This window comes from Trifolium pratense, linkage group LG4 (genome assembly GCF_020283565.1).
Source record: "Trifolium pratense cultivar HEN17-A07 linkage group LG4, ARS_RC_1.1, whole genome shotgun sequence".
In the NCBI taxonomy this organism is placed as follows: Eukaryota; Viridiplantae; Streptophyta; class Magnoliopsida; order Fabales; family Fabaceae; genus Trifolium; species Trifolium pratense.
This window is the reverse complement of record NC_060062.1, coordinates 1,026,570-1,052,203: the sequence shown is the minus strand read 5'-3', so window position 1 is coordinate 1,052,203 and position 25,634 is coordinate 1,026,570. Positions and strand designations below refer to the sequence as shown.

General features: G+C 31.4%; 2 protein-coding genes across 4 annotated transcripts; both read right to left on the bottom strand.

The window, feature by feature from the left end:
- Positions 1-273: 273 nt before the first annotated feature.
- Positions 274-6,984, bottom strand: LOC123920616 (cyclic nucleotide-gated ion channel 4-like). The gene is made up of 9 exons (XM_045972906.1): positions 6,454-6,984; positions 4,770-4,986; positions 4,214-4,532; positions 3,736-3,844; positions 3,171-3,398; positions 1,989-1,997; positions 1,779-1,865; positions 1,066-1,331; positions 274-511 (listed from the first exon to the last, which is right to left on the bottom strand). The coding sequence occupies exons 1-9, from the start codon at positions 6,982-6,984 to the stop codon at positions 274-276; spliced, it is 2,004 nt and encodes a 667-aa protein (XP_045828862.1).
- A 12,311-nt stretch (positions 6,985-19,295) lies between these two features.
- LOC123920427 (uncharacterized protein At4g26485-like) lies at positions 19,296-25,634 on the bottom strand. 3 transcript variants are annotated; one of them, XR_006813669.1, is made up of 7 exons: positions 25,362-25,634; positions 25,039-25,256; positions 24,080-24,602; positions 23,774-23,972; positions 20,563-21,469; positions 20,208-20,394; positions 19,296-20,053 (listed from the first exon to the last, which is right to left on the bottom strand). XR_006813669.1 is itself a non-coding variant. In XM_045972683.1 (6 exons), the coding sequence occupies exons 2-4, from the start codon at positions 24,234-24,236 to the stop codon at positions 21,115-21,117; spliced, it is 711 nt and encodes a 236-aa protein (XP_045828639.1). In that variant the 5' UTR covers positions 24,237-24,602; positions 25,039-25,628; the 3' UTR covers positions 19,325-20,053; positions 20,208-20,394; positions 20,563-21,114. The 3 variants fall into 3 exon arrangements, 2 of the variants coding, with proteins under 2 accessions (XP_045828639.1, XP_045828638.1); XM_045972683.1 differs by having other exon boundaries at positions 19,325-20,053; positions 25,039-25,628; XM_045972682.1 differs by lacking the exons at positions 25,039-25,256; positions 25,362-25,634 and having other exon boundaries at positions 19,352-20,053; positions 20,208-20,383; positions 24,080-24,448.

The following is a 25,634-nucleotide window of genomic DNA, read 5'->3' as shown; positions in this document are numbered from 1 at the left end:
TGTTGAGTTTAATATAAACACTTATGTGTCAGCTCATGCAACATAACAAAAGAACTTAATAAGATTATTAAATTGATTGACGTCTTACAATATTAAAGGTCAATTTAGTGATTTACTAAAAAATTATTAAAAAAAATCGGCACATGGTCAAAATAAAGTTCAATAGTACAATAATCTAAAGGGTAAATAAAAATAACCATTGTCGCAAAACTCCACCTATACATATACACTACTATACATTAATCATTTTCACAATATTTTGAAGAGTCAAAATCATCTTTGATTTGGCTTCGGTAAGGTTGACAAGACCGTATAAAGATGAAGTCTAACCTCTTCCATAGATCTGGACCTTGATAAAGGTCTACAAAGCCTAATAAAAGATAAAGAAGTTAAAGTCGATCTATGTCTATACCTTCTCCAAGCCAACTGAATTGCCACAGCAGCCCAGATTCTCCAAACAGGTGAGTAATATCTAACACTTCTCCAAACATTTTCGTTTGTAAATGTGTCCCTGAAATATGGTTTGCCAAAAGAAACCATAAGCCATTTATCACAAATTATATAAAAAATAATTGATATTTGACAATTTTGTGATTTATTTTGTGATTTTTTTTTTTGAAAACGAAAAGAAGCTATTTTGTGTTTAAAAATTATTTTTTCTAAACGAAATAGTTAAAAAAAAGGAGGATACTCAAAACAGCTTCTTATTTAAAAGAGTTTTTTCTAGTTTTATTTTTCATTCGTGTTTTCATTTTTAAAAAAATCATTTACAAATGAATAAAATTTCCCTTTTAAAATCGATCATTTGTTGAAAAAAACTTATTCTTTCACACAAAAACAATAACAAACGGGCACTTAATCATAACTAGATATTTCGGAAATGGATTTTCTGCAGTCAAAATATTGACTGCAGGTAATCTCAACCATCCATTTTATTTATTTTGTGAACTTTGGATCTGGACCATTAAAATAGTTGACTGCATGACTGTACAAACAATCTGAATACACCCAATCCATATCCAGATATTTCACACCAATAACATGATTAAAGAAATACTTATATACCTGAAATGGTGTGTCACATATTTGACATCCTCAACTTCAAGTCCAAATACCTCTGTTGCTTCAAGTGTGACCAAGGTTGATGATGATGTCGGAAGGCGCGGTATAAATGGCCTTCTTAAACACCATGATAGAAGTTCATCACCACTAAAGTTTCCTGGCCCTAACATGCAACAACTTTTTACTCCATCTCTTAGGACTTGGCTACTTTGAAGATGACCCCTTACTACAAATAGCATTCTTTGAACCAGATCTCCCTCTCTTGTTAGCTGTATGTATAACATAATTAACCATACATAATTCATGTTTCTAGTTAACTATTTATAAAAAGTTTAATTTTGATGCATTGTAGGTGTAAAAAAATTACAATGTTAACAAATTATAACCAATTAGTATGTGTAATTTTAGAAATTATTATAATACAAGTTAAACATTTTTAATAATATGATGATTATGATTAATTAGTTGACGGTGAGAAATTGCTTAGGGTGTCGGTAACCATCCGATCATGATCAAATGATGATTACTCAACCGTAGTTGTTGCTTTCATATGTAGTCACGCATTTAGGGTGTCGGTAACCATCCGATCATGATCAAAATGATCCAGAAAAAATTGATTTTAAATTTTATTTAAGAATTTTAAAATGGTGAGCTTAAATCTTGACCTTTCGATCTAGATTGGATGGTTACTGTGGCAAATGCAATTTAAAACTTACTGTTTCTCCTTTTGTGAATACAAGGGACTTGACACGGTCACAAATGTTCTCTAGCACCAATTCATCCATATGCTGAAATAATGGCACCTAAACAAAATATTGAAGCATTAACATTCAAGTCCTCTTTCCCTCATGTGAAAGTGATCATCATTGCCACCTTTAATCCAAAATCATAAGCAAAAAGATGTAATCAAAATTTGGCAACATTACCTGTCTCACCTGTTGGGTTTTTGTATGTTGGCTACATTTTGCAAAAACATCTTTTAGTCAAGGGTTGAGACATATGTGCTTACGCCAAGTGTTGCGACAGATGTAACAACACTTGTATGTCTGATTGTTCGCGCCAGCTAGCGTTTTTATTTTCTACTCAATCTTTCGAAGATTTGATTGAAGAATTGTTTCGTGGTTTCTTACTCAACAAGGCGCACGTGATCAATGTGTTTCAGAAGGCAGCTGAACCCTAGTTCTATTTTCTAAAGGAATTATATTTTTAGAAAATATAATATTTGTTTCAAAAATATATCTTGTGAAGATTGCTGCAGAAAATATAAAAGATTTATTTCAAATAAATCTTTGTGCTTCAAGAAGATTAGAAGATTTAATTTTAAAATATATTTACAACAAATATATTTATGGGAGGAATATTTGATGCAAAGAAAGATTTGGTAAAAATATATATTTTGCATCTAGAAGATTTCTTGGAGCTGAATCATTGTGAAAAGCCCACGAGGCTGTGCTATATAAAGGGTGCTGCTAACCCTATTTTATTGACCGAAACTTGAAGCAAAAATAGAATATCAAAAATGTAGTCTTTTAAGGGTTTCGTGTCTTTAAGCCACTCTCTAGGAGAGTTGGTGTAAAGTGAACCACTCGGGTTGTGAGATGGTCACTATGTCCTCACTCAGAAACCTATAGGTAATGAGTTGAGTATTGTAATTGGAGGAAGCTTTTAAGCAACTCCAAATTGTGAACTTAGTCGTTGGCTAGGTGGTGATGTTATTGAAGTGTGTCTTCATCTTTGTCAAGGAGAGTGTCTCCATTATGCTGTTATTGAAATCCTTACTGGTTGTAAGGTTGAGGGGAGTGAGACGGGGTCTCATATCTAGGAGTTCCTAGGTAGAAGTTGCATTGGGTAGGGATTAAGTGAGGAGTTGTAAACGGGGGAGTTTAGCTCTGAATTAATACTGCTGATAGTGAATTTCCTCCTGGATTGGTATCCCCCAGATTAGGCTGTTAGGCTGAACTGGGTTAACAATTATGTGTGTCGTTTATGCTTTTCAGTATATGTTTTTAATGCTCTGTTTTATTGTTCTTACTGCTAAGACAAGTGTTACGACAAGTGTCTGCACATCGTGGACAACACTTGTCTACTGTGTACCAGAATTTCATCACCAAACCCAAACGAAGATGGTACCTGATGTCCCTTCGCAAACCCTCGGGGTGGTTTTTGATTAACTGACATTCATCAACTCCGCGCGTTGCAGTCCAACATTGTCTCTTGTAGTTACGCACACGTTGTCGGAGCTCTTGTGGCAAGCGTCTTTTGTTCATCCACCATTCAATGTTCTTCATCTTCAATTCCATCTCTCGCTTCTTCGATGTTGTAGCATTTAAAAATACCTACCATTCACCACATAAAAATTAAATAATAAACTACTAATAATAAACTACTAATTTTTGTTTGAATCTATCGAAATTCGAAACTCGAAAGTACTTGAATTTGATCTTCAACTTAAAAAATTATTTAAAAAAAAAAAACTTTAACTTCCGGCTGAATTTCGAATTATCAAATTCTTTTTTTCATAAGAATTGAAGGGCTAAAAAAGCAATTTATGTCACCAAAATAGAACTAATCTTCCAAAACAAAATGGTGTGTATATGTACACAAGTAAAACAAAGTGTTGAAATATTTTTGTTATATGTAACCCCAAATTGAGTGTATTATTTATGTACATACCTTCATGTTTCCAATTAGCATAGTGACTAGAAGGAGGCCACTGATCAACATAATAATATTGAAAACGGTTTCCATCCTTTCTGTTGAGCTCCGGAGGTTCCCAAAAGTGCTGATCATGCCAACAACAAAATTGTGATAATGACATATAGAGTGCATATGAAGCATCAATAACTTCAACAAAGCATCAATAACTTAAGGGTTCAAATTCTAGTCATTGGACTATTTGGAAAAAAAAATGGCTTTAATATTTATCAAATTTTATCGTAGTATAAAAATTTGTAACAGTCCCATTAAAGTAACTCAGTTGGTAGCTACTAGAAACATTATTGAAGGCGTTCGAATCTTGAATTCCACAATTTTCCACACTTAGTGAGTCTAGTCACTATGCTACCCAACAGAAAAAAAATGTTGCAACATTACCACAATTATTACAATAACTGCAATTTAAAAACATGAAGGGTATGTTATGTAAAATTACCTGAGAGTCATTAAGCCCCAAAAGATAGGGAGGAGTATCTTTTCGATTGGACTATTATTTGCTAAAAGTTGCACACTCAATTCATAAACTCCATATTGATAGTTGTCAGCACTATCTAAACATGTAAACCTTGCATCCTTGTTATGTGCCCATATCAACCTTGTTTTCTCCAATTTCTTCATCATGCTATAGCTTCCATAGTATATTGGTTCTTTGCAGCACAGTGTTCTCAAACCACAACCTGTTGTTGTCTCACATTTCTCTCCTAGACACTTCATTCCCCTTTGAAGTCCCAATAAATACCAACATGCCCTGCTGCCTGTTTCACCATATATACACACACAAAATTGCACAATAAGTTATGTTATCTTGTATAAGCTTTGAAGGTAAGACAAGCTAATATGATTATTGTTCATATTCTGGTTCAGACCGCCAATTCTTGGACTAATTGAATCAACAAATAGTTACATTAATTACACTAACAACTTTTTTTTTAATATATGTAAAATTTGCAATGAGGATTTATATTAAAGGACGAACGGAGTATTATAGAGACTTACATGGGAAGCGACAAAATAAGCGATCATGTTGAGAGCGAATCCCCACCAAATGGTTCCAAAAATATAACCAGCTGCGAGTTTGCGACGCAGGAAGTTGACTGAGTGAAAAACTTTAGGGAGGTATTGAAATAGGAAAATCGTCAACAATATAATCGTCACCCACGTAATTGATCCGTCTTTTAACATAGACGGAATTGTCACCCATAACACAATCTACAAAACAGTGACATTTTAATAATTTCACATATGTTAAGAAAATTATGTTGTATATTAAAAATTTCTATTTTGTATAAAAAAAAATTGTTAATCAAGGGCATTTTTATAAAAATAATACTAGTAATTATGTGTATCGAGTAATTTAAAAACTGACTATATTTATGGGCAAATTTATTTTTTTATCATATGAAATACACACACTAATGCCTGTAATGTATATAGTGATTAGTGATCAATAATAGAGACTATTACCAAAAGAGTGCACTTTTTAGAGGATATTAGGAAAGAGGTGCACTTTTTAAATTATTTACCCACAACTTCTATTTTTTTTTTTTAGCTTTTAAGCAAAGTCGTGGATGGCAGCCACGACTTTGATGGCAGCCATGACTTTGATTTTTTTAATTTTTTTATGAAAGTCGTCACTGCCATTGATGACTTTCATTTTTTTTTTCTTTTTGTTTTTAAAATATGTATTCGAAATATTGTAGCATATTACACTGGATTATATCTATAAAGTTTACATGAGTTTCATCATTCTAGAAGCGAAGATTATTTGACTTTATATTCGTGTCCAACATTGAAACTTAATCGTAACATGAGACGACATAATAAGGGTAAACTGAATATGATAAGAATAAGGATACATCATGAGATAGATATAGTTATACCCAAAAAAAGAAAGTGATTTATGGCGCATTGAGGGACATAAAAGAAATAATGTCCCCATAAAGAGTGAATATTTAAATATAATTTTTAAGTTTAGTAAAATATAGTTTATAAGTCGTAAAAATTATGAATGTGTGCAACATTTATTTCCTTTTATTGAATTATAGTAAAATATAGTTTTTTTTCCACGAGTCTGTAAATTCTTAATATCATAATTAAGCTATAAACAAGGATGTTAATTAACATGCACATGATCATCATTGATGAAGTTGTGGGTGAGAGTGTGATGCAAGTAAGTAAGGTTAATTAGTACAACAATCTGCATGTAGAAAAACAAGTTGTTTTCATGCTTGTCGTCACCTTTATTTGCCAGCTCAGAATTATGCAACATGACAAAGTAATTGTGTACATTCTGAAAAAGAAAAGAAAAAAACAAATATGCTGGCTATTTAAAAAGTTAAAAGAAATTAAGGGATAGAGTACTTATGTTGAAGGATTAATAATTTTACAATCACAAAGCTCATTAAGTCCACAAATTAATTAGTAACTCTCTCCATTGTAGTCTTATGTTAAATGTTAAATACTATTCTATTTAAATTTAGACTACATACATTTAATCGAAGAAAGTAAATGACATCACAACTTGTGACCACATTAGCTGCAATTGCCAGGAATACCAAAGTGCAACTACAATTTTGATATTACTTTTTTTTACAAAATGCAATTTAGAGATATATATTAGAGTTTCTCTATAGTCTTAACTATAAACAAAAAAAATAAACAAAAATAAATAACTACCTGAGGTAGAGGGAGGATGACAAAGATATCAAAGAAAACCCCCTTATTAAATTTGAAGTAAGGAAAAACATGTGAAGAAGTACGAGGACGAGTAGTACGATGAACAAATCCAAAAGAGGAGCGTTTCTCAATATAAAACTGTAACCAAATATTCCATAGATGTAACGCGTCCGTGATGCAACGGATAACGGTGACGGTAACTAGCAACCAACCGTCAATAAACAGACACATACACGTGTCACTTATAGACAACGTGTAGAAAAACAATGGATCCACAAATAAACCCGTTGCACATACCAAAAGAAAAATCCGGTTCCATACTTCTACCCATTTTCCTCTCGGGTCAAGTATTACCCTACTCAATGAAAATGATGAACGACGTGAAGATGAAGAACCATTGAAAACAATGTTGTTGGTTTTGGCCTCGGTTTCTTCTTCTATGTCATCGGTGGTGTTGTAGTAGTTAACAACGTCGTTTTCGTCATCGGTGGTGTTGTAGTAGTCACCGTTTTGCATGTGTGAGGGTGCCATGGACACACGTACGATGGAGGATGAAAAAGCTAGAGAGATCTTTGGATTTTGCTTTTGAAGTGTGTTATATATAGCTAGGTATAGCTATTGAAGATTGATGTATATATATATATATATATATATATATATATATATATATATATATATATATATATAGAGAGAGAGAGAGAGAGAGAGAGAGAGAGAGAGAGGAAATAAGGAAAATAATTGAAGTTGAGGTGGGACTGGGAAGAGAGAAGTTTGAGAGGAAATTGTTGGAAATGGAGTTGCTATGCTCCGGGTGAGTGAGTGTATGTTAAGGGGATAGTTTTTAGTCTTATATATATATATATATATATATAGAGAGAGAGAGAGAGAGAGAGAGAGAGAGAGGAAATAAGGAAAATAATTGAAGTTGAGGTGGGACTGGGAAGAGAGAAGTTTGAGAGGAAATTGTTGGAAATGGAGTTGCTATGCTCCGGGTGAGTGAGTGTATGTTAAGGGGATAGTTTTTAGTCTCTGCATGTTTTGGTGTTGTTTGCTCCCTGATGCTTATTGTTTTACTGGTCTAGGACCTATTTGTAGGGAGGGGAATTTTATGTTGTATGTGGTTCAATCACTTGTCATGGTTGTGTACGTAGTATTAGGGCATCTCCAATGGGGGGAACTTAGATGGGTGGCTTAAGTTACTTTTTGTGGACCCAAATTGCCATGTAGGATTTAAGAATTTGATAAGCAACTTTCACCAATTTTACTCCAATGGCATTAAAATAAGCAACTCATATGTGACCCCACCAATTTATATATATTTTTTATTTTCATTTAATTTTGATTTAAATTTTTTATATCAATTATTTTATTAATATATATGGTTAAATCTAATAAATGTTTAAAAAACATTAAAAATATATAATAAATACATAAAAATATAATAAATTTATTTTAAACGATGAGAAATACATACCGACAATAACTAGCAAGTGACGAAAAATACGCAACAATAAGAAATACATAATAAAATAAAATACATAACAATAAATTATATAAATTAATTTTCGTTGTTCTCATGCCTGATATTTATAATAAGAAAATATGTTTGTTGGATAAATTAATTTCCAATTCCTACCGTTGGAAAGCTTTAAATTGTTTTTAAAAAGTAAAACAATGTTTTTGGTTTGACACATAAATTCCAATCCTCCAATTTTTCAATAAAAATAATAACTATGGGACCCACTAATACCTATTAAAATAATGATTTTTATTGTTAAGCCACCCAAGTTAAGAGTTGCAATATGAAGTTTCATCCCCTATTTCTAAGCAACTTCCAATGTCATGTCATCCAACTCCAATGATAAAAAAAAATAAGACATGACTGCTTAGCCTTAAGAACTCAATAAGATACTTGCATTGGAGATGCCCTAATGCTCCTTATGGCCTGTAAGCACAGCTTGTGCTTGGAAGTGCCTTCAATAAATTTAATTTGCAGCTCACAAAAAAAATAAAAAACGTCAAGTGGATCTTTTTGAAGAAGTACAAGTCACAGGACTCTCACATGATACAAGTGGATCAATTCACTAATGAATTTTCAGTCATTCAAATGGCGTCACAATCCAGTAAATATTTTGAATTAATTTAACACTAAATATTCACAAAGCAGGACCACAAATGCTACTTTGGAGTTTGGACAAATGTGCATTAGAAATAGTAAACATAGAGCTATTTGTATGATCACAGACAAAAGACATTATATTTGTATGCAAGCACACAATTCACTAAAGGACATGAAAACCAGTGGCCCCAAAAATAGTGCAACTGCAGAATAGCACAGTTATCATCTATACAGCTATTGGCTATACTATACTCATACCAAAACCAAATCACAAGTGATACTGAGTACTATATAATTTAGTGAATATTGTACCATATTGCAATTATAAAGAATATGTCGATATTCATAATGTATATTCATTTACCTAAATAGGCACAAGGTATTTCAAATTTCAATTTTGAACCTTATTGCAATTATAAAGAATAATTATTAATGAAGATATGTACTACCAAATGCTAAGCTGGTCACTTGAAAGAAAAAAAAATGAAGGATACACATGAGTTTACTTAAAATCAAGGACCCAAACTTGATAAAAAAAATTAGAGAGACTAAAAATAAAATTTGAGATATTTATAGGGACCAAAAACTTATTTATCTCTTAATTTTAAATAAAATTGCTACATAATATAAAAGTATAATTGTTTTGTGGAAACTTTGGAAAGGAGACTATTAAATCACAAAGGGGAAAATATGAGGTTAAAGTTGTTTAAAAAAGTGGTGTGCAAAAATCGCGATACTTGAAGAGTTCAAAGTGAAATTAAGTCTACATAAAAATATTTTATACTTGGTAAAAATATGAATTTTCAAAAATATTGAAAAGATACATTCCAAAACTGCACACATGGATACTAAAATAGCTCAATAAAATAAAAAGTCATCAAGGGCATATGTTATGTAGAAGTAGATAAACTCTCATAACAACATGCATCAATGGGATCACAAAAGTCATAGAAACACATAATGAAACATGTTCACAATGCAATATATAACATACAATTCTTTACATGCATGATGCATCACAACTAGCTTGAAAATGTTAGACTAGAAGGAAAAAGCCATTGTATTTCATGACCATGCCTAAATTATAAAAAATCTAATATTGACAGTGAAAGTCGTGATAATGTTTTATTCAACTCCACAATAACATGAGTAACATCATTGCCCCTCTAGTCTAAGGTTTGTCAAAATATCAATCAAGTGTAACTCTCACCCTTATTATCCCAAGTCATTCGTTATCTAACTACTATGTATCATTATTGCATCACTTGGCCTATATCTATATTAATGTTCCAGATCTATATGTTTTCACTTGAGTTTTTGTTGAAAGAACAATAATCACATAATAAATCACTCACACCAAAAAGTGCATCATACCTTCTCAACATAAAAGAATCAGAGTAGCATTAGAAAATTGCAACAATGGTAAATGGTATCATATTCTTCGTGAAGATATTATAAAACTATTATTTGAATCATAAAAGAATTAATTTAGAAGGTGAGAAACTTAATTATCATGCAAAGTCTTCCTCATCATTACAAGGTTCTCAATAAGTTATAACACCCCATATTGATTTACCTAGAATATCAATAAGAGCAGGTCTAACTGGACCGGAATATATTAAAATTGAGGAATTAAACTGATCTTTTACACAAGTAGTCTGAAGGAAATACCAAATATACATGATTTAATTAAACTGAATAACTGTCATTATGTAACTGTTAACATCTTTACATCAGAGTCATGGTAACTGCTAAATACATGTACATGTAGCATAATCCTATACAAGTGTTTATTAAGCTTGAAACAAACAAAAATTGTACAATAAAAACCTTGGCAAGTACAATAAAAAAAATTGTAAGATACAAACAAAAACCAGTACGCAAAATGAGTCACGGTGAGAATCAATATGGCAAAAATGGAGGAAAATATTAAGAATTCTCTTCATTGGTATAAGAAGCTTGCAGTTACTTTCAAGTTAAAATATGATTATTATACTAAGTTACTAACAAGGTTTACAGCAAAATAAGAAAGTACTATATATCCTCGTTTAAATATCATAATAATGATAAATAAAACAGAGATTTAAACACAATACATGGAATTTCATAACTACTTATAATTCTTACAAATTTTGATTGAAAATACATGGAGATTGGCCTTATTTATACTAAGTCCTAGAGGCCAAATTAAATTAGAGATGAAATAAATAAATAGCTACAATATATTATTAGGAGATTTTACTGTGTCACTTCCTCCAGCTCCATCAAGGTCGTCGCGCCATCAACCTCTTCATCTGAATCTCAGTCATGGGCACAGGCGGCAACACCACTGGTGGTGGCTGAGGAGTTAAACTCCTCCTCCTGTAGCAGCACAGAACTGCCACAGCCACCATCAAAACCAGAAAACCCAAAACCCCGATAATGAGCCCAACTACCCATGATGGTGGTCGGTAGGGGTTGGAGTCAGGGTGGTCAAATGTGAAAGTCGGTAATATAGTATCGGGTGGCTCAGGGAAGGAGGCCGGTGATATACTCGTCGGCGGCCCACTGAAGGTGAAAGTGAGCAATGACATTATAACAACAAGAAGAAGAAGAAGAAAAAAGAGGGATTATATTTATTGAAAAACAGAGTTTGAAGAAGAAAGGGTACTGTGTATATGCTTAAGACTTAAGAAGAAGAAGTTTAGGAAAAATCCTACAACATGAAAAAATAGGAAAAAATGAAAATTGATTAGCAAGTTTAGAAATGAACCTTGTTGGTAGATTGAGGAATGATTAGGGAATGAAATTGATTGGAGAAGTTATGGAATTGTTGTTGGGGAATTCGCTGAGTAGAGAGAAGTGAGGTTCAGGAAATGGTTGTTGAGAAACGGGAGAAAAGGTTGTAGAAGAACATTGTTGAGGATTTTGAAGAAGAAATTGATGAATGAAGAAAGAATAAAGGGTTGAGATATTTTTTGAAGAGTGAATGATGAAGAAGAAGGAAGAAGGGATCTTTGTGAAAAACAGAGTAGAATAGCGAAGAAGAAACTAGAATACGTTATGTCGTTAACTAATTCCTTTATTGACTATTTAAAGTGAGAGTCTTTTTTTTCTCTGTATGGACTTAGTTCACCGAAATCGGTACTAGGGGAATCGAACCTAAAAACTTGAGAGGAACATACTCCAAGGATCCAATCCAACACCACTAGACTAACCTAGTGGGTTAGTTACTATATTATATTGTGGTGAATATTAAATTTTTTTATTTTATTTTAGTCTTTTGAGTTGCTCTTGAGATTCTCCTAAATTTGATGATTTTTTTTGCTTTAGTTGAAAATGGAAAAATCAATTAATGCACATAATATTGTTTGTTTCAAATATTGGAGAAAGAAAAGAGGACTAGAAACTGGCAATTATAGAAAATCTTAGTTGTGATGCATTTCATTCAACCATGTGTCACGTGAATACATATCATATCAGCCATTTTCCATATCTCTATCAGACTATCACCATTTAAAATGGATCTCACACAAAGGGACAAGAAAAAAATTAAGAGAGTTCTATATTTAAAAATAGAGATAGTCCTACTAATTATGCAAATTTAAGTAGGGTCACTCACCTAATAATAATTTTTTTTGAAGAAGTCAAATAGTAATATATTAACAAAACAAAATTTTGTGCATTTAGATTGTGTGCTAATTCTTAAGAAAATGACTAATTTTATTGATTTTACAATAAAATTAATATTATTTATTAAAACATCCTTATATTATAAAATTCAATAAATAATGATATAGTGAAGAAAAAGAAAAGTAGTAATGAAACACTTATTATAAAATATATAGATAAAATATCTATCTAGCTCCCCATATAAGTGAGACATTGTTTAGTAGAATATTTTGTAAGAACGTTAATAAATGGCTACACTGTTAGCAAACAAGATATATATATATAATGCAGGGGGCCATATATATTATGTAAATGTCTGTTTTTTTCTTTTTCTAGTAAAATATATTAGACAATCTAAATTTACTTATGTATTATTTTCCTATAAAAACAATTGTAAAACAAAAAAGTCGAAAGTGGCAATTAGGCACATGCATATGCATCCAACTCCAAGTTTGCAACAAAATGAATATAGACTATTTTTATTATTAGTATATGGAGTGTTTGTTTGTTAGTTTTTGACTCAAGAAAGAATATAGTTTGTCGATGAACAATAATAGTAGTAATGTTTTGTAAAAAAAAAATAATAATACTAGTAATCTGAATATGAATAATGATGATCACATTATTTGGTCCCACTGTGAATGTACTTTAGAATTATGAACCGCGAACGTGTTGTGAAGAACAAATTAAGAACAAACAAAAAGACAAGACACCACACTGAAGATGAAATGGACCAAGGACATGCTGAGAAATTTTGCTTCAACAGTAGATCAATCCTCCTTTTTCACAATTTGTCAAGTAGCATTTGAGAGTCAATTAAAAATAAGAATGAGCAACAAATTTGAGAGTTTTCCCACCTTCCCACCCAAGTACATCGCCTCCCCCTTGCCACCGGATAGCATATTACCGACTTTTACATTTGACGACCCTGACTACAACCCCCACCAAACTCCATCATGTGTTATTTGGCTCGTTGTCGGGTTCATGGTTGCTCTGGTTTTAGTTTCGATTGTTTCAATTGTGTCACAGTGCTGCTGCAGTAGGAGGACTCCTCAGCCACCACAAGTGGTGTTGCCTCCTATGCCGATGACTGAGATCGAGATGCAGACCTTACTGGCACGACCTTGATGGAGCTGGAGGAGAGGGAGGAAGTGTGTGTGTTAGCAAGTTGGGTCGACCCAAGTCCAATACAGAAGCATAAAGAATTGTGCTATAAAGAATTGTGCATTGGACTAAGCATGACATGGCAAGTGGTCAACTAAAACTTAGTTTACGGCCACAGTATAACCAACGTGAACTAAGCCAACTTCAAACATATAATAATAATAATAATAATAATAATAATAATAATAATAATAATAATAATAATAATAATAATAATAATAATAATAATAATAATAATTTATATCATTATGAAAATGAACATGAATTAGCTATATTAATATGTGGGGTCAACTTTTTGTTCTTTATAAACAACCCACGTTAAAGTAAAAATTACTTAAATCAATTATAAATTTTTTATAGTCCCTGATTCGTACTTCTATTAGTTAAAATAGTCCAAAACGTTAAATTGGTGTTAACTCTAATGATATGTCCATTTTTTTCTGCTACATCATATGCTTATTGGAATGTCCACATGGCAAGGGACTAAAATGATAACAAAACCTCTTTCATATTGAAAAGAAGAACAAAGTTAATTTTTCATCTTTTTCCTCCATTCCAAGATTACCATCAATCACCTTACTTACAAAACACAATCTAAGATTAGTTATCCAAGTTTTAATAAAACTAAATCACTTCTTAAAGTCAAGTTTTATTCTACTAATCACCTCTCAACAAATCATCTTAACATTCTCAAATCTCTTAAACATATCATGCTTCACAAATTGCAAGTGGGAAAATCCATTTTTCCTGGTAATTGATGATGATTGTGATGGTTTCCAAAGTGCATGTAATAGTTCGTCAATTTTTTCATGGTATTTGTCATTGTAGAGTTTGTGTTGTTGGTATTTTCGAGTTTACTTTTATGTTGTAAATTCGATAAAAAGAAAATTATTTTGAAGAGTTTTACACTAATTTGTAGTGTTGTAACTCCCTGAATGTTAAATTTGTTAGTCAGTTAGGTTCAAAACGTTAAATATCTGTTAAATATGATGATGTGGGATTATGAGTACAATATTTAATAATTTGTTGATTTTTTAATGTCCATTTGCCTTTTATTTTAATTAACCTTAATTTAAAAAAGAAAAACATAATAAAACACAACAAACTAAAATAAATTAAACTCTTAAAAAAAAAACCCAAATAAATTCTAATGTGTGGGTATGAATTTGTTTGGGTTTGAATTTATTTTAGTTTTTTTAATCAATATTTTTAATCACTGAACCATGTCAATAATCAATATTTTTAATCCTTCTCTAGAAGTAACTCTTGAAATCGCAACAAACAACTGACCATGTGAAAACCCTGCGACGAAATATATATTTCCCAACATGCTTAAGAGATTGTCCTTGACTCTTATTAGTAGTCATCGCAAAAGAAATGAAAAAAATTGACTCCGTTGAAAATTAAAAGGAATTCTTACGAAAACTTGATCGCTAATATTACTTCCTGAAATAATTTTTCCTTCAAGAACACGTTTTCCCATTCTTGTAATAGTAAGTCTTGTTCCATTGCAAAATCCTAATTTTTTATTTAAATTCCTTAATAGCATAACTGGAACTCCAACTTTAAGTCTCAACTTGTTATTTGGAAGCCCCAACGTAGAAATCATGTTTAAAAATTTGGGAGTGTGAACATCATCCACTACTTGATCATCTACGTTGTGTGCGAGTAGAGTATCATAACTCAAATATGTTTTTTCTTCATCAGGAATTAAATCCAACATATAATCATTTATTATTTCGACTACGGAATTTTTAGGAGCTAGTATAGCTCTATTTTGGAAATATGTTGTATCTTTCATGTTTTGTAAAATATGTGGATATGTGCTTTCAACGATATAGAAGCAAGAGATCACCTGAATTTGGAATCAGTAAATCTAATGGAATATCAAGTTGTAAATAACCGTCGTTGCTATCTCCAATTTCTCCCTCGCAGACACCCAAAACTCATTCAGAAAACAATCTCTTTTGTTCAACGCCTGTACTTGAAGCACCACTGAAAAGCCTCGTGTTTTTACTCAATGTTAAAGCTTCACAAAAATCCCAAAGAACTGGAGAATCGATAGTAGTATGAACAACTTCTGGCCTTGTACCTTTGGATATTACTGGTAGAATTCGTCTGAAATTTCCACCCAAAACGACAACTTTTCCACGGAGGGAATGTGTTTATTTTTCATATCAACAGACTTGAGAATTGCTAGATTTCTAATTATCGATTTTTAATTGGTTAAACCATGCAATGAAAATTGATGATGCTTAGCTGTCGTATGAAATCTTTCCAATGAGAATTGATGGTGCTTAACACTTTGTGTACATAATTTTAATCACACTTGGTGTACTTGCCATAGTGGCCATAATTTTAATCACGATAAATGTAAAAAATTGTTAAGATCATATCATAAACATTGACATGCATGCCTGTGAAATGATCAAGTTTTTAAGTTCTTCATCTTAATAGTCCATACATAGTAAAATGGAAACATAAATTTCTTTCCCCCAAACTTAATTTAGTTGTTTTATCCATCTTCCTTCCATTTTGGAATCAAATCCTAAGATCCTTTTGATTTTGAGTTACCAACATAGTTTTAGTAACATAATTTTTCAACTGTGCTGAATCTGAGTCTTTTAACACAATAGGTAATCCCAAAAAAATTGATTTCACATATTTTGGTTTTGAAAATTTGAAAGTGCTTGAATCACCTATAGGAAAAGTTCTATCACAATTTTCTCCTGTTCCTCTCTTATTTACATAACCTGGATAATCACTTATATTAAATGGAACTTTTTCAACAAAAGACCAAACTAAATTTCTCTGCACATTTTACTATTTTCAATTTAGAAAAAGGCTTGTTATTCTTGTGTGTAATGTGAATTTCACCATCAATTGTTAGCATATTCTTTGCACTCCTTATAAACCCCAACACCACTTCTTGATGAAGCCTGAAAATAACAACACAAACACCAACAATCTTAATATATAATTATTTACATATTGTGTTAAATATTTCAAGTTTTAGTTAATCTGATTAACAAATCCTTAATATAATCTCTGACGTTATAAGTGAATGTCATATTTATAGTCCCAAGCAAAAGTCATATTCAAACTATGTGTTAAAGAAGTGGGCAATTATGGCTTTAAACTTGTGCCCAATGATGTGAGTTGTATTTGGGCCCCGATGTTATTTATTTATTTTATTATATTATAGAGATGTGAAGTTTTCATCATTATTCATCGTTCTTCCCCCCCCATAAAACAGCTGGCCCATCCTCTCGAGTCTTGGCTATTGATGATATAAACTAGAGTGTGTCTGTGTGCGCGTGCGTATATAGATGGCGAGAAAAGACTAGTTAATATCAGGGACGGAGGCACTTACAAGTTACAAGGATATGGGGGCACCTGCCTACACTAATTTTTTAGAATTTCTTTTATATAGTATAAGTTGACACCCACATCACATAGCACATCTGCCTACAGTACACTAATTTTTGAGAATTTTAGTATAAGTTGACACCCACAACACAACACATAGCACACAACTGATTACACAATAAAATACAATGAAAAGAAAAAGTAAATAGTTTTTGTTATCATGTGCATTCTTCTTTCTTTCTACTAATTCTCTATTTCATCATTTTCCCTTTGTTTTTTGTGTATAATGTAAAACAAATAAAAGAAAAAAAAATAGCTTTTATCAATGAAGTAGTAAATGTGTATGTGAGTATATTTTTTTCCCCTAAATCTAATCACTCACCATCTATAGTGTATAGTTTAAATTGTGGTTTTTTTTTATATTTTATTTCTAGTAATAAGTAGTGCGGATAATTTTTTTAAAAAAAGTCAAGTTCAAAGCATTCATTACTATCTAATTTTCAAGCACGTGATGAACGTAGAAGCATAAAATTGGATCCATTAATAAAAACATTTTTTTTTTAGTTATATGATTGTTTAGTTACTTATACAGAGATTTTTTTTTGGTGGAATATACAGAGATTTTTTTATTGATATTGAAAATGATAAAATAATTGAACGTTTGCATATTAAGAGTAAATGTAGATAACAATTAAACCAAGTAATTGACTTCAAGTAGTTAATGAGATCATCCTATGACGAATCATTTGGAAGAATCCAAGTTTAATTTCTAGTAAAATGATTATTGATCAGATTTTACTTACTTCGCACTCGTGCCTTCACTATTCAAAATTTCTGGCTCCGTTATTGGTCAGTATGATTATTCTTCTTTAAGAGAAGCAACTCAAATTTATAAACATTACTTCAAGTGAGTAGTTATAATATATAGTAAATTGTTATGATAGTAAAATTCATTGTTCAACTCGTGATTGTAAATTGTTATTGCTAAACTGGTCATTGATCAGAAAGTTAAGTTAACCTGGTTCCATAAATCCTCATTAGCTTTCCCTAATCATGTACTAAGAGTTTCCCTAACCTATGTTCCATTGATGTCAAAATTAATAAATAAGCCAAATTCAAATTTATAATATAAATAAGTAAAAGTAGAACCAATTCAACTTTGAGAACACACAAAAAAAATTGCAAGATTCCACAACTATATTATAATGAATCACACTTGTTCAAATAAAAACTATCCATCATTAATTCAACTTGAAATGATATTACACAGCAGAATAGAAAACTATAAAACATAGACTCACACACGAACACTTGACACAACACGGATACTGACACACTTAAACACGAAAATGACATTATTTATTTAAAATAAACCCACATATATATAATTAAAACCCCTTTTACAATCAACCACCATGTCTCATGCCACTATTTAAGCTGCCATATGAGAAACAAAAGCGACAAAGGAGCAAATATGAGAAGGGGAACAACAGCAGCCAAAGTGACCGAAGAGCTGCCGCAAGAGAGTGTTCCAAGCTTCATCTGAGCGAGGTCAACAATGACGGACAGAAGGAATGCCACCCCGAGAATAAATCCAATATCTGAGAGGATGAGCATAGTACGGCAGCCAAAGCTGAGAGTAGGGCCGGAGGCATTTCTAAATGCAAAGGCTGTGATGGCAGAGCAGATGAAGGAGGTTAAGGCATGAAACTGACAGATAACCAAGCTCGCCGGAATGTCGTCGGTGGGAGCACATGCTGGATCAGGAGATAGCGTATTGGATGGGACTTGGTGGTTGATTGTAAAAGGGGTTTTGGGTCGGAGGTAGTAAGTTGTAATTGTGTTGAATTTATTAAATAATATTTAATATGAAATAAAATGTTAGAAAGGTCACATAATTTTATAGATTTGAAATCTTAATGTGAGTTTGTCACACGATAACACAATAAACACTATATATTTGAGAAAGAAAGAAAAAAAAACTAGGCTAATGTGGTCCATGGACAAGTGATCTACCGATTAGGAAATTTACGAAATTCAATGTTGGATTGAAAGTTTATATCGTATAGATCATTCATAAATTTTTTTTAAAATTTTTAAAATTATTTAATATGTTATTGAGACCCACCAAGATTTACGTTATTTAATAAACTGTTAATCTTGATTTGTCTCAATAACATATCAAATGATTTTCAAATTTTATAAATTTTTCTATTGATGATCTATATGATATAAACTTTCAATTCAACAGTAAATTTTGTATTCGTTATAATATTATTCATGACTGGTCCACCATAGACCACTTGATGAAGTGGTCCATATTAGAATTTACCAAAAAAAAAAAAACACTATATAGTACTATGTATAAATTACTAAAATAATATGATTTATATTAATGAGTAAAATAATATGTTCCGTATAAATTACAACAAATTCATATGTCACTAGGAATATTTGAGAGATTATTTTTTGAAAAAGAGTATTTGAGAGATTATCGGTGAAACTTGTGCTAAAAGATAAAGTGTGAAGGTCCTATAAATTTGTTTTGTGATATTGCTCAGAATCTTCTCACCCAAAAATAAAGTCTTAATTTCACCAAAGTATTGTTCATAATCCTATTCAGCATGACATGACAAAATATATCGAAATAGACCGATATTTCATCAAAGAAATGCAGGACTAATTACAAGTTGCTTCTTTCACAAACTCAAACATTCTTCAACATTGCAAAGATAAATGTTTTTTGGTGTACATTTTTTTTTGAAAGCTTGGTCTAAATTTTAGAGTATGCATTCTTCGCTTCTTCATAAAATTGTGCACATTGAGATTAAATTTGAATTTGAATTTGTTGTGGTGTTGATCGGAGAATAAATAGTGGTTTCAATCAAATTTGTTGAAGTTGAAACGCGAACCATCTGATCTTTACTCGACAACTTCAATTCACATTCACTTGTATCTTTTAACTGCAGTGAATTTGGGTCTACTGATATTTCTGATATTGCCACAAAAGATTGAACATTTTTTGCTTTCGAGAACTTGAAGGTGCTACAATAATAACCAACATCAAACTTTCCATCCCAATTGAGTCCAGATCCTCTTCTATTAGTGTAACATGGATATTCTTGCATTTTAAATGGCACCTTCTTAACCAATACCAAACCAGCTTTCTTTGCCAATTTCACTACTTCCCATTTATTAAAAGGATAGGTACAGTTTAGTGTCACATGAACTTCCCCGTCGCGACTTAGCATCCTCCTTGCATTCTGTAGAAAACCCAACACCAACTTCTGGTGATTCCTGGACATTTAAAAATAGATATGTTTGTCATCCTTCTTACATGGAGTTTATAGATATATAAAATGTTATGGACTAATATTTGGTAATATCGGAGCACCAGATTAAAATTAAAGACCTTAATTAAGTTGAATTAGAAACGAAGAAAATAACTTACTGAATTTTGTGAAAAGCAAATCCTATATCCTGGGGAAAATTAAAGACTATGCGATCGAATATTTTCCCTAGCAACAACGGGTGTTGGTCCATGGTAAGGGCATCCACTTCATGCAAAATGGTGCAACCGAACCTCTTTAGTTCTATCTGATTTATTGTAGCTCTTGAGTACTTCACCTGCAATGACACTAATAAAAACATTCACCACGATCAAAATGTATAAAAAGTTCGAACTCCAACCTTATATACTACAATGTCCCTATCAGTTGAACTATACTCGTATAGACCATGAGAATCCTATATTATAAAGACCAAAGTCATAAATTATCCTAAAAACAAAAGGTTTGAAGATGTACCTTTCGAATCAAAAGAAGTTGCAACTATGTTGGAAGCCGAGCAAAATGCCCTTGCCAAAGAGAGTGCAAAAGAGAAATCTCCCTCTCCAACCAGCAATATCTTGTGGCAGCTACTATAATGTTTTATCCATCTTTCTTCCATTTTGGAATCAATCCTACAACAGTTTTGATTTTGAGATACCAACATAATTTTACTAACATAATTTTTCAACTGTACTGAATCCGGGTCTTCTAACACAACTAGAAGCCCCAAAGAAATTGCTTTCACATATTTTGGTTTTGAAAATTTGAAAGTACTTGTCTAGTGGCCTATGAAGATGTCTTGTTGAAAGATTGAGAATTGCAGAGGAACTAATAGTACCAAGTGTCTAGTGGCCTATGAAGATGTCTTGTTGAAAGATTGAGAATTGCAGAGGAACTAATAGTACCAAGTGTCTAGTGGCCTATGAAGATGTCTTGTTGAAAGATTGAGAATTGCAGAGGAACTAATAGTACCAAGTGTCTAGTGGCCTATGAAGATGTCTTGTTGAAAGATTGAGAATTGCAGAGGAACTAATAGTACCAAGTGTCTAGTGGCCTATGAAGATGTCTTGTTGAAAGATTTTGAGATACCAACATAATTTTACTAACATATTTTGGTTTTGAAAATTTGAAAGTACTTGAATCACCAATAGGAAAAGTTCCATCACAATTTTCTCCTGAGCCTCTCTTATTTACATAACCTGGATAATCACTTATTTTAAATGGGACTTTTTCAACAAAGACCAAACCAATTTTCTCTGCACATTTTACTATTTCCCATTTAGAAAAAGGCTTGTTATTCTTGTGTGTAATGTGAATTTCACCATTAATTGTTAGCATCTTCTTTGCACTCTTTAGAAATCCCAACACCACTTCTTGATGAAGCCTGAAAATAACAACACAATTATGTACATATTGTGTTAAATATTTCAAGTTTTAATTAATCTCAGCAAATCCTAAATATAGCCTCTGACATTACAAGTGAATGTCATTTTAGTCCCAACCAAAAGTCATATTCAAACCAAGAGTTAAGAAGTGGGCAATTGTAGCTTCAAACTTGCGCCCCCAACATGTCAAAATATCTATAACATGCCAAATATTTATAGTATTTTATGATGTGAGTTGTACTTGAAGTTTTCATCGTCATTTAACCGTGACTAATTTCTGTCGAAGAATTTGTGAGACACATAAGCTAAGTTCTCTCCTCTCAACTAAATTTCTTTCATACACAAAAGTCAGAAATCAAACATTTGACTACTTGTTTAAGAGATCCAACACTCTTCCACTTAAAACAATCCATTGTTAATTTTTTTTAAACTATTTTATTTTGACGATTTATTTTTTAAAACTTAAAATGCTTCATTATGAATTTCTATGTAACTAAAATGACCAACAATTTACTATTTCAGAGATTTCATTTCTTAATTCCTTACTAGTAAAATAATTGTACATACCCTAGTCCACAAATCCTAGCTCAACTGGTTGAAATGTTGAAATTACTAGATCGGAAGTAATGATCGGGATTCGAATCTCTGTCACTTCATTTTGTATGTGTGAGTTATTCAATCCATCTTAGAAAAAGTTCATTAATCCAAATCCAATGTATTGATTGTCATAAAAAATAAAAAATTGATGAAAGAATCTTATCTCTCAAATACCATTTATACATAAAAAATGAAAATATACATAATATATCGCTAGAAATTAACAAGTACAATATAAAAAATGAAAATGTTAAACAGTATCTTCAAACACTAGTTAAATAGTATCTTGAAATTTATACATTTAATATTTTAAAATTGTAAAAAGTTACATTTTCAACATTAATTTTGTCTCTTGTCAAAAAAAAAAAAACATTAATTTTGTCTATGATTTCGTTTTTTAATACGTTTAACAAGTGTACCGGATGCACCGTTTAACATGATGCTATAAAAAAATTGAACATGGTAGTTATTTTTAATTTCTTTTAATCTTTGATTTTCAAAAGAAAATGACCTCGGTGATTCAGAGTTCATCCGCGGGGTATGGAATTGTTCCCACCAAGAATCATACTCGAATTCCCTCAAACGTTTCTCACTAATGAAAACAAAAATAATTTCATTAGTGATAAATCGTGTCATGTATGATAGTTTCATTAAAAAAAGTTATCGGTTAAAATTTAGTTAACACAAATCGGTTGAATTTTTTATCAATGACATATTGTCTTCTATATAATAATTATTTTAAAAAATTTATCAATTATAATTTTTTTTAAGGAAACTTATCAATTATAATTATAAATTGTACTTCCTCCGATCCTAAATATAAGAGAAAAATTACTTTTTAAACAATATAATGTATTGGAAAATGCTAAACAGTGCCCCCGGGGCACTGGTTAAGCATGTTAAAATAGAAATTTTGTCTCGAAATGCATACATTCAATACCTCAAAAGTACAAAAAGTTGTCTTTTCAATATAAATTTTATTTTTTATTTCCTTTTTAGGTATACTTAACAAGTGCCCCGGGGGCACTGTTTAGCATGACCCTAATGTATTTGATCTATATTATAAGCTAAATACATTGAATTATCAATAAATCTAAAAAGTCTTTGTTCAGAAGTATTAAAAAATTTAGTAAAAAGATCTTTATCTCTTCTCAACTTCTTCTCTCAACTAAACACAGTGTAAATAATGGTTTCATTGTTACATTGGAAACAGAAACACGATAAGCTATGATGACAAGCTACAAAAATGTCACTTCTATACTGCAAAGAGAAAGCTATCATCACAAGCTATTATGAAAATATGTTGTCAGCCTTGTTTTTACTCGATGCACTATCTTTTCTCCTCATTAAAAATAATAAATAATAGTTGTATTTTTTAAAATGAGTTTTAATTTCCTCATTTTTAAAAAATTTAAAATGCTTCATTATATGTAACTAAAATTATCGACAATTTACTATTTTAGAGACTTAGATATTTTTTTACTACTAGTATCCAGCTAATTAAACCGCATAATTTAGATCGATGTCAATTCTGGCACCATATGAACGTTCCAGCCAAGAGACTTCGTTATTTAATTCACCATACTTCAAAGACTTACCTAACAGTTGGATTTCAGGTGGAAAATTTTTTCTAACAGAATTTCCTTATCTCTTAGTCAAATTCAACACCCTCTTCCTCTAACACTAATTTGAATAGTAAAACTTACCCAATTTGGTTCAAATTATTCTCAGCCAAATCAAATCCAGCATGAGGGAAATTGTAGACTATACGATCAAAAGCTTTATTTTGTAACATTGGGTGCTTGTGGACACTATGTGCATCAACTTCATGTACAATGCTGCAACCAAGTGTCTCTAGTTCTTCCAAAATTGCAAAAGCTCTTGAGTATTTCATTATCAATAACCCTAATAAAAACATTCAACACATTTAAAAGAAAAAAAAAAAGGAATAAAAATAAGAGAAAAATAAGAATGACATTTCTCAAAATAAAAAAATTTATAGGATAGTGTACCTTTGGAATCACGAGAAGTTGCTACCATGTTGGAAGCAGAACCAAATGCATTTGCCAAAGATAGTGCAAAAGAAAAATCACCTTCTCCCACAAGTAGTATCTTATGATGGTTACTATAGTGTTTTATCCATTTTTCTTCCATTTTTTTGGTATCCATTCCCCAAGTTGATCGATTTTGTGTTAATCTTTGAAGTTCAAAAGTAGTAGTATTGCAAAGTCACTTTACGGATGGACATTAGCTACAAGAAGATCAATGGTTTATTTTTTGGGAAGGGTGTTAGCCTTTAAATTGATCCAATTATGAGATGTCTTTACTACTCCAATCGAAGAGTCTCAATTACGGATGTTGATGGATATCTATGGGCGCATATAGTGCCTGTTTGTTTCTGCGTTTAGATGCCCAAACGTGCGTTTTTTTTCTCCAAACGCAACTTTTCAATTTCCAGTGATGTTTGGGTGATACCATAAAGCGATTATGAAAAGGAGAAAACGCGAGTTTGGGCGAAGCTACGAATCGGAGCTTCTGCGTCAAAAGCAAACGTAATTCAAACTTTAAATTTTCTATGATATGTAGTTTCCATTCAAATAAAAAAAAACACTGTTGAAACTATAACTATGTAGTTTTGACTTCAATCCAGTAATGAAATAACGAAAAAGCACATTTTTTTGTAGTTACTTAATGACTACTGATTTTTTAGTTATTTCATTTTATGACTCTTAAAGAAATACATTTCGATTTTTGGAATGAAGGCAAAATAGTTAATTAATATATATATCTAAAATTTAACACTACATTCAAAAAAATGAAAAAATGAGATTAGATATATAATCTAGTTAGAATATATTCTATATAGAATATATTCTAAATCAAATATAATCTAATTCGATGTTCTATATTCTATACTAGTATTAGTCTAAAATGAGTAGTAAAGAATACTCTTTGAATTGTGTATACTTACCAAATTACCCCTATCTTCTTCCCCAATTTCCAACCCATAAGCATCTTTCGCCTGTCTAATTTCTCAGATTTGCAGTTGAAACAGAGAGAATAGGGCAAAAAACATAATAAATTAAGCTTAATAGAGATGAGTGCAGCATCAACACTTTGCAAATCAACCTTTCATATTTGCTGTGAATCCAGAAGCGGCGCTTGTTTGCAGTGAGTGCAGCAACGTTTCTGAGTTGTTGAAAAATAAATATAATGGGCTAAAGTATAAAAGGCTAATTTCAACAACAACAAAAATAAGCACCATTAATCACTAAAATAAATATAATAGATTACCCTTCACAGCTATCATCAATCACTCCCACAAGAACTCATTTAATCAACATTCACAGCAACACATACAGTCCCTACTGTGCAAATCAAATGTCTATGAAACATGGAGAACAAAATTTGAGCGCTGCTGGAAGAAGAACATTTTGAGAAGGAAGAAAGGTTTGAATCGGATTTTCTAGAAATGAAATGGAAGATGAAATATTTACATAAATGCTTATAAAACTATGGAATTTTCTAGAGAAATGGAGAGTTGGGTGATGCCATTGAAATAGAGTG

Bases quoted from the DNA above. Each gene is read 5' to 3' on its own strand.
- LOC123920616 (XM_045972906.1), bottom strand. From the start codon at position 6,984: ATGGCACCCTCACACATGCAAAACGGTGACTACTACAACACCACCGAT. The intron at 4,533-4,769 runs GTCTCTATAATA...ATGGTGAAACAG, and splicing joins TTTTGTCGCTTCCCATGTAA to GCAGCAGGGCATGTTGGTAT. The intron at 1,332-1,778 runs GTAAGTTTTAAA...TTATACATACAG, and splicing joins TATTCACAAAAGGAGAAACA to CTAACAAGAGAGGGAGATCT.
- LOC123920427 (XM_045972683.1), bottom strand. From the start codon at position 24,236: ATGGATACCAAAAAAATGGAAGAAAAATGGATAAAACACTATAGTAAC. The intron at 23,973-24,079 runs GTACACTATCCT...TGTTTTTATTAG, and splicing joins AACTTCTCGTGATTCCAAAG to GGTTATTGATAATGAAATAC. The intron at 21,470-23,773 runs GTAAGTTTTACT...TGTTATTTTCAG, and splicing joins AATAATTTGAACCAAATTGG to GCTTCATCAAGAAGTGGTGT.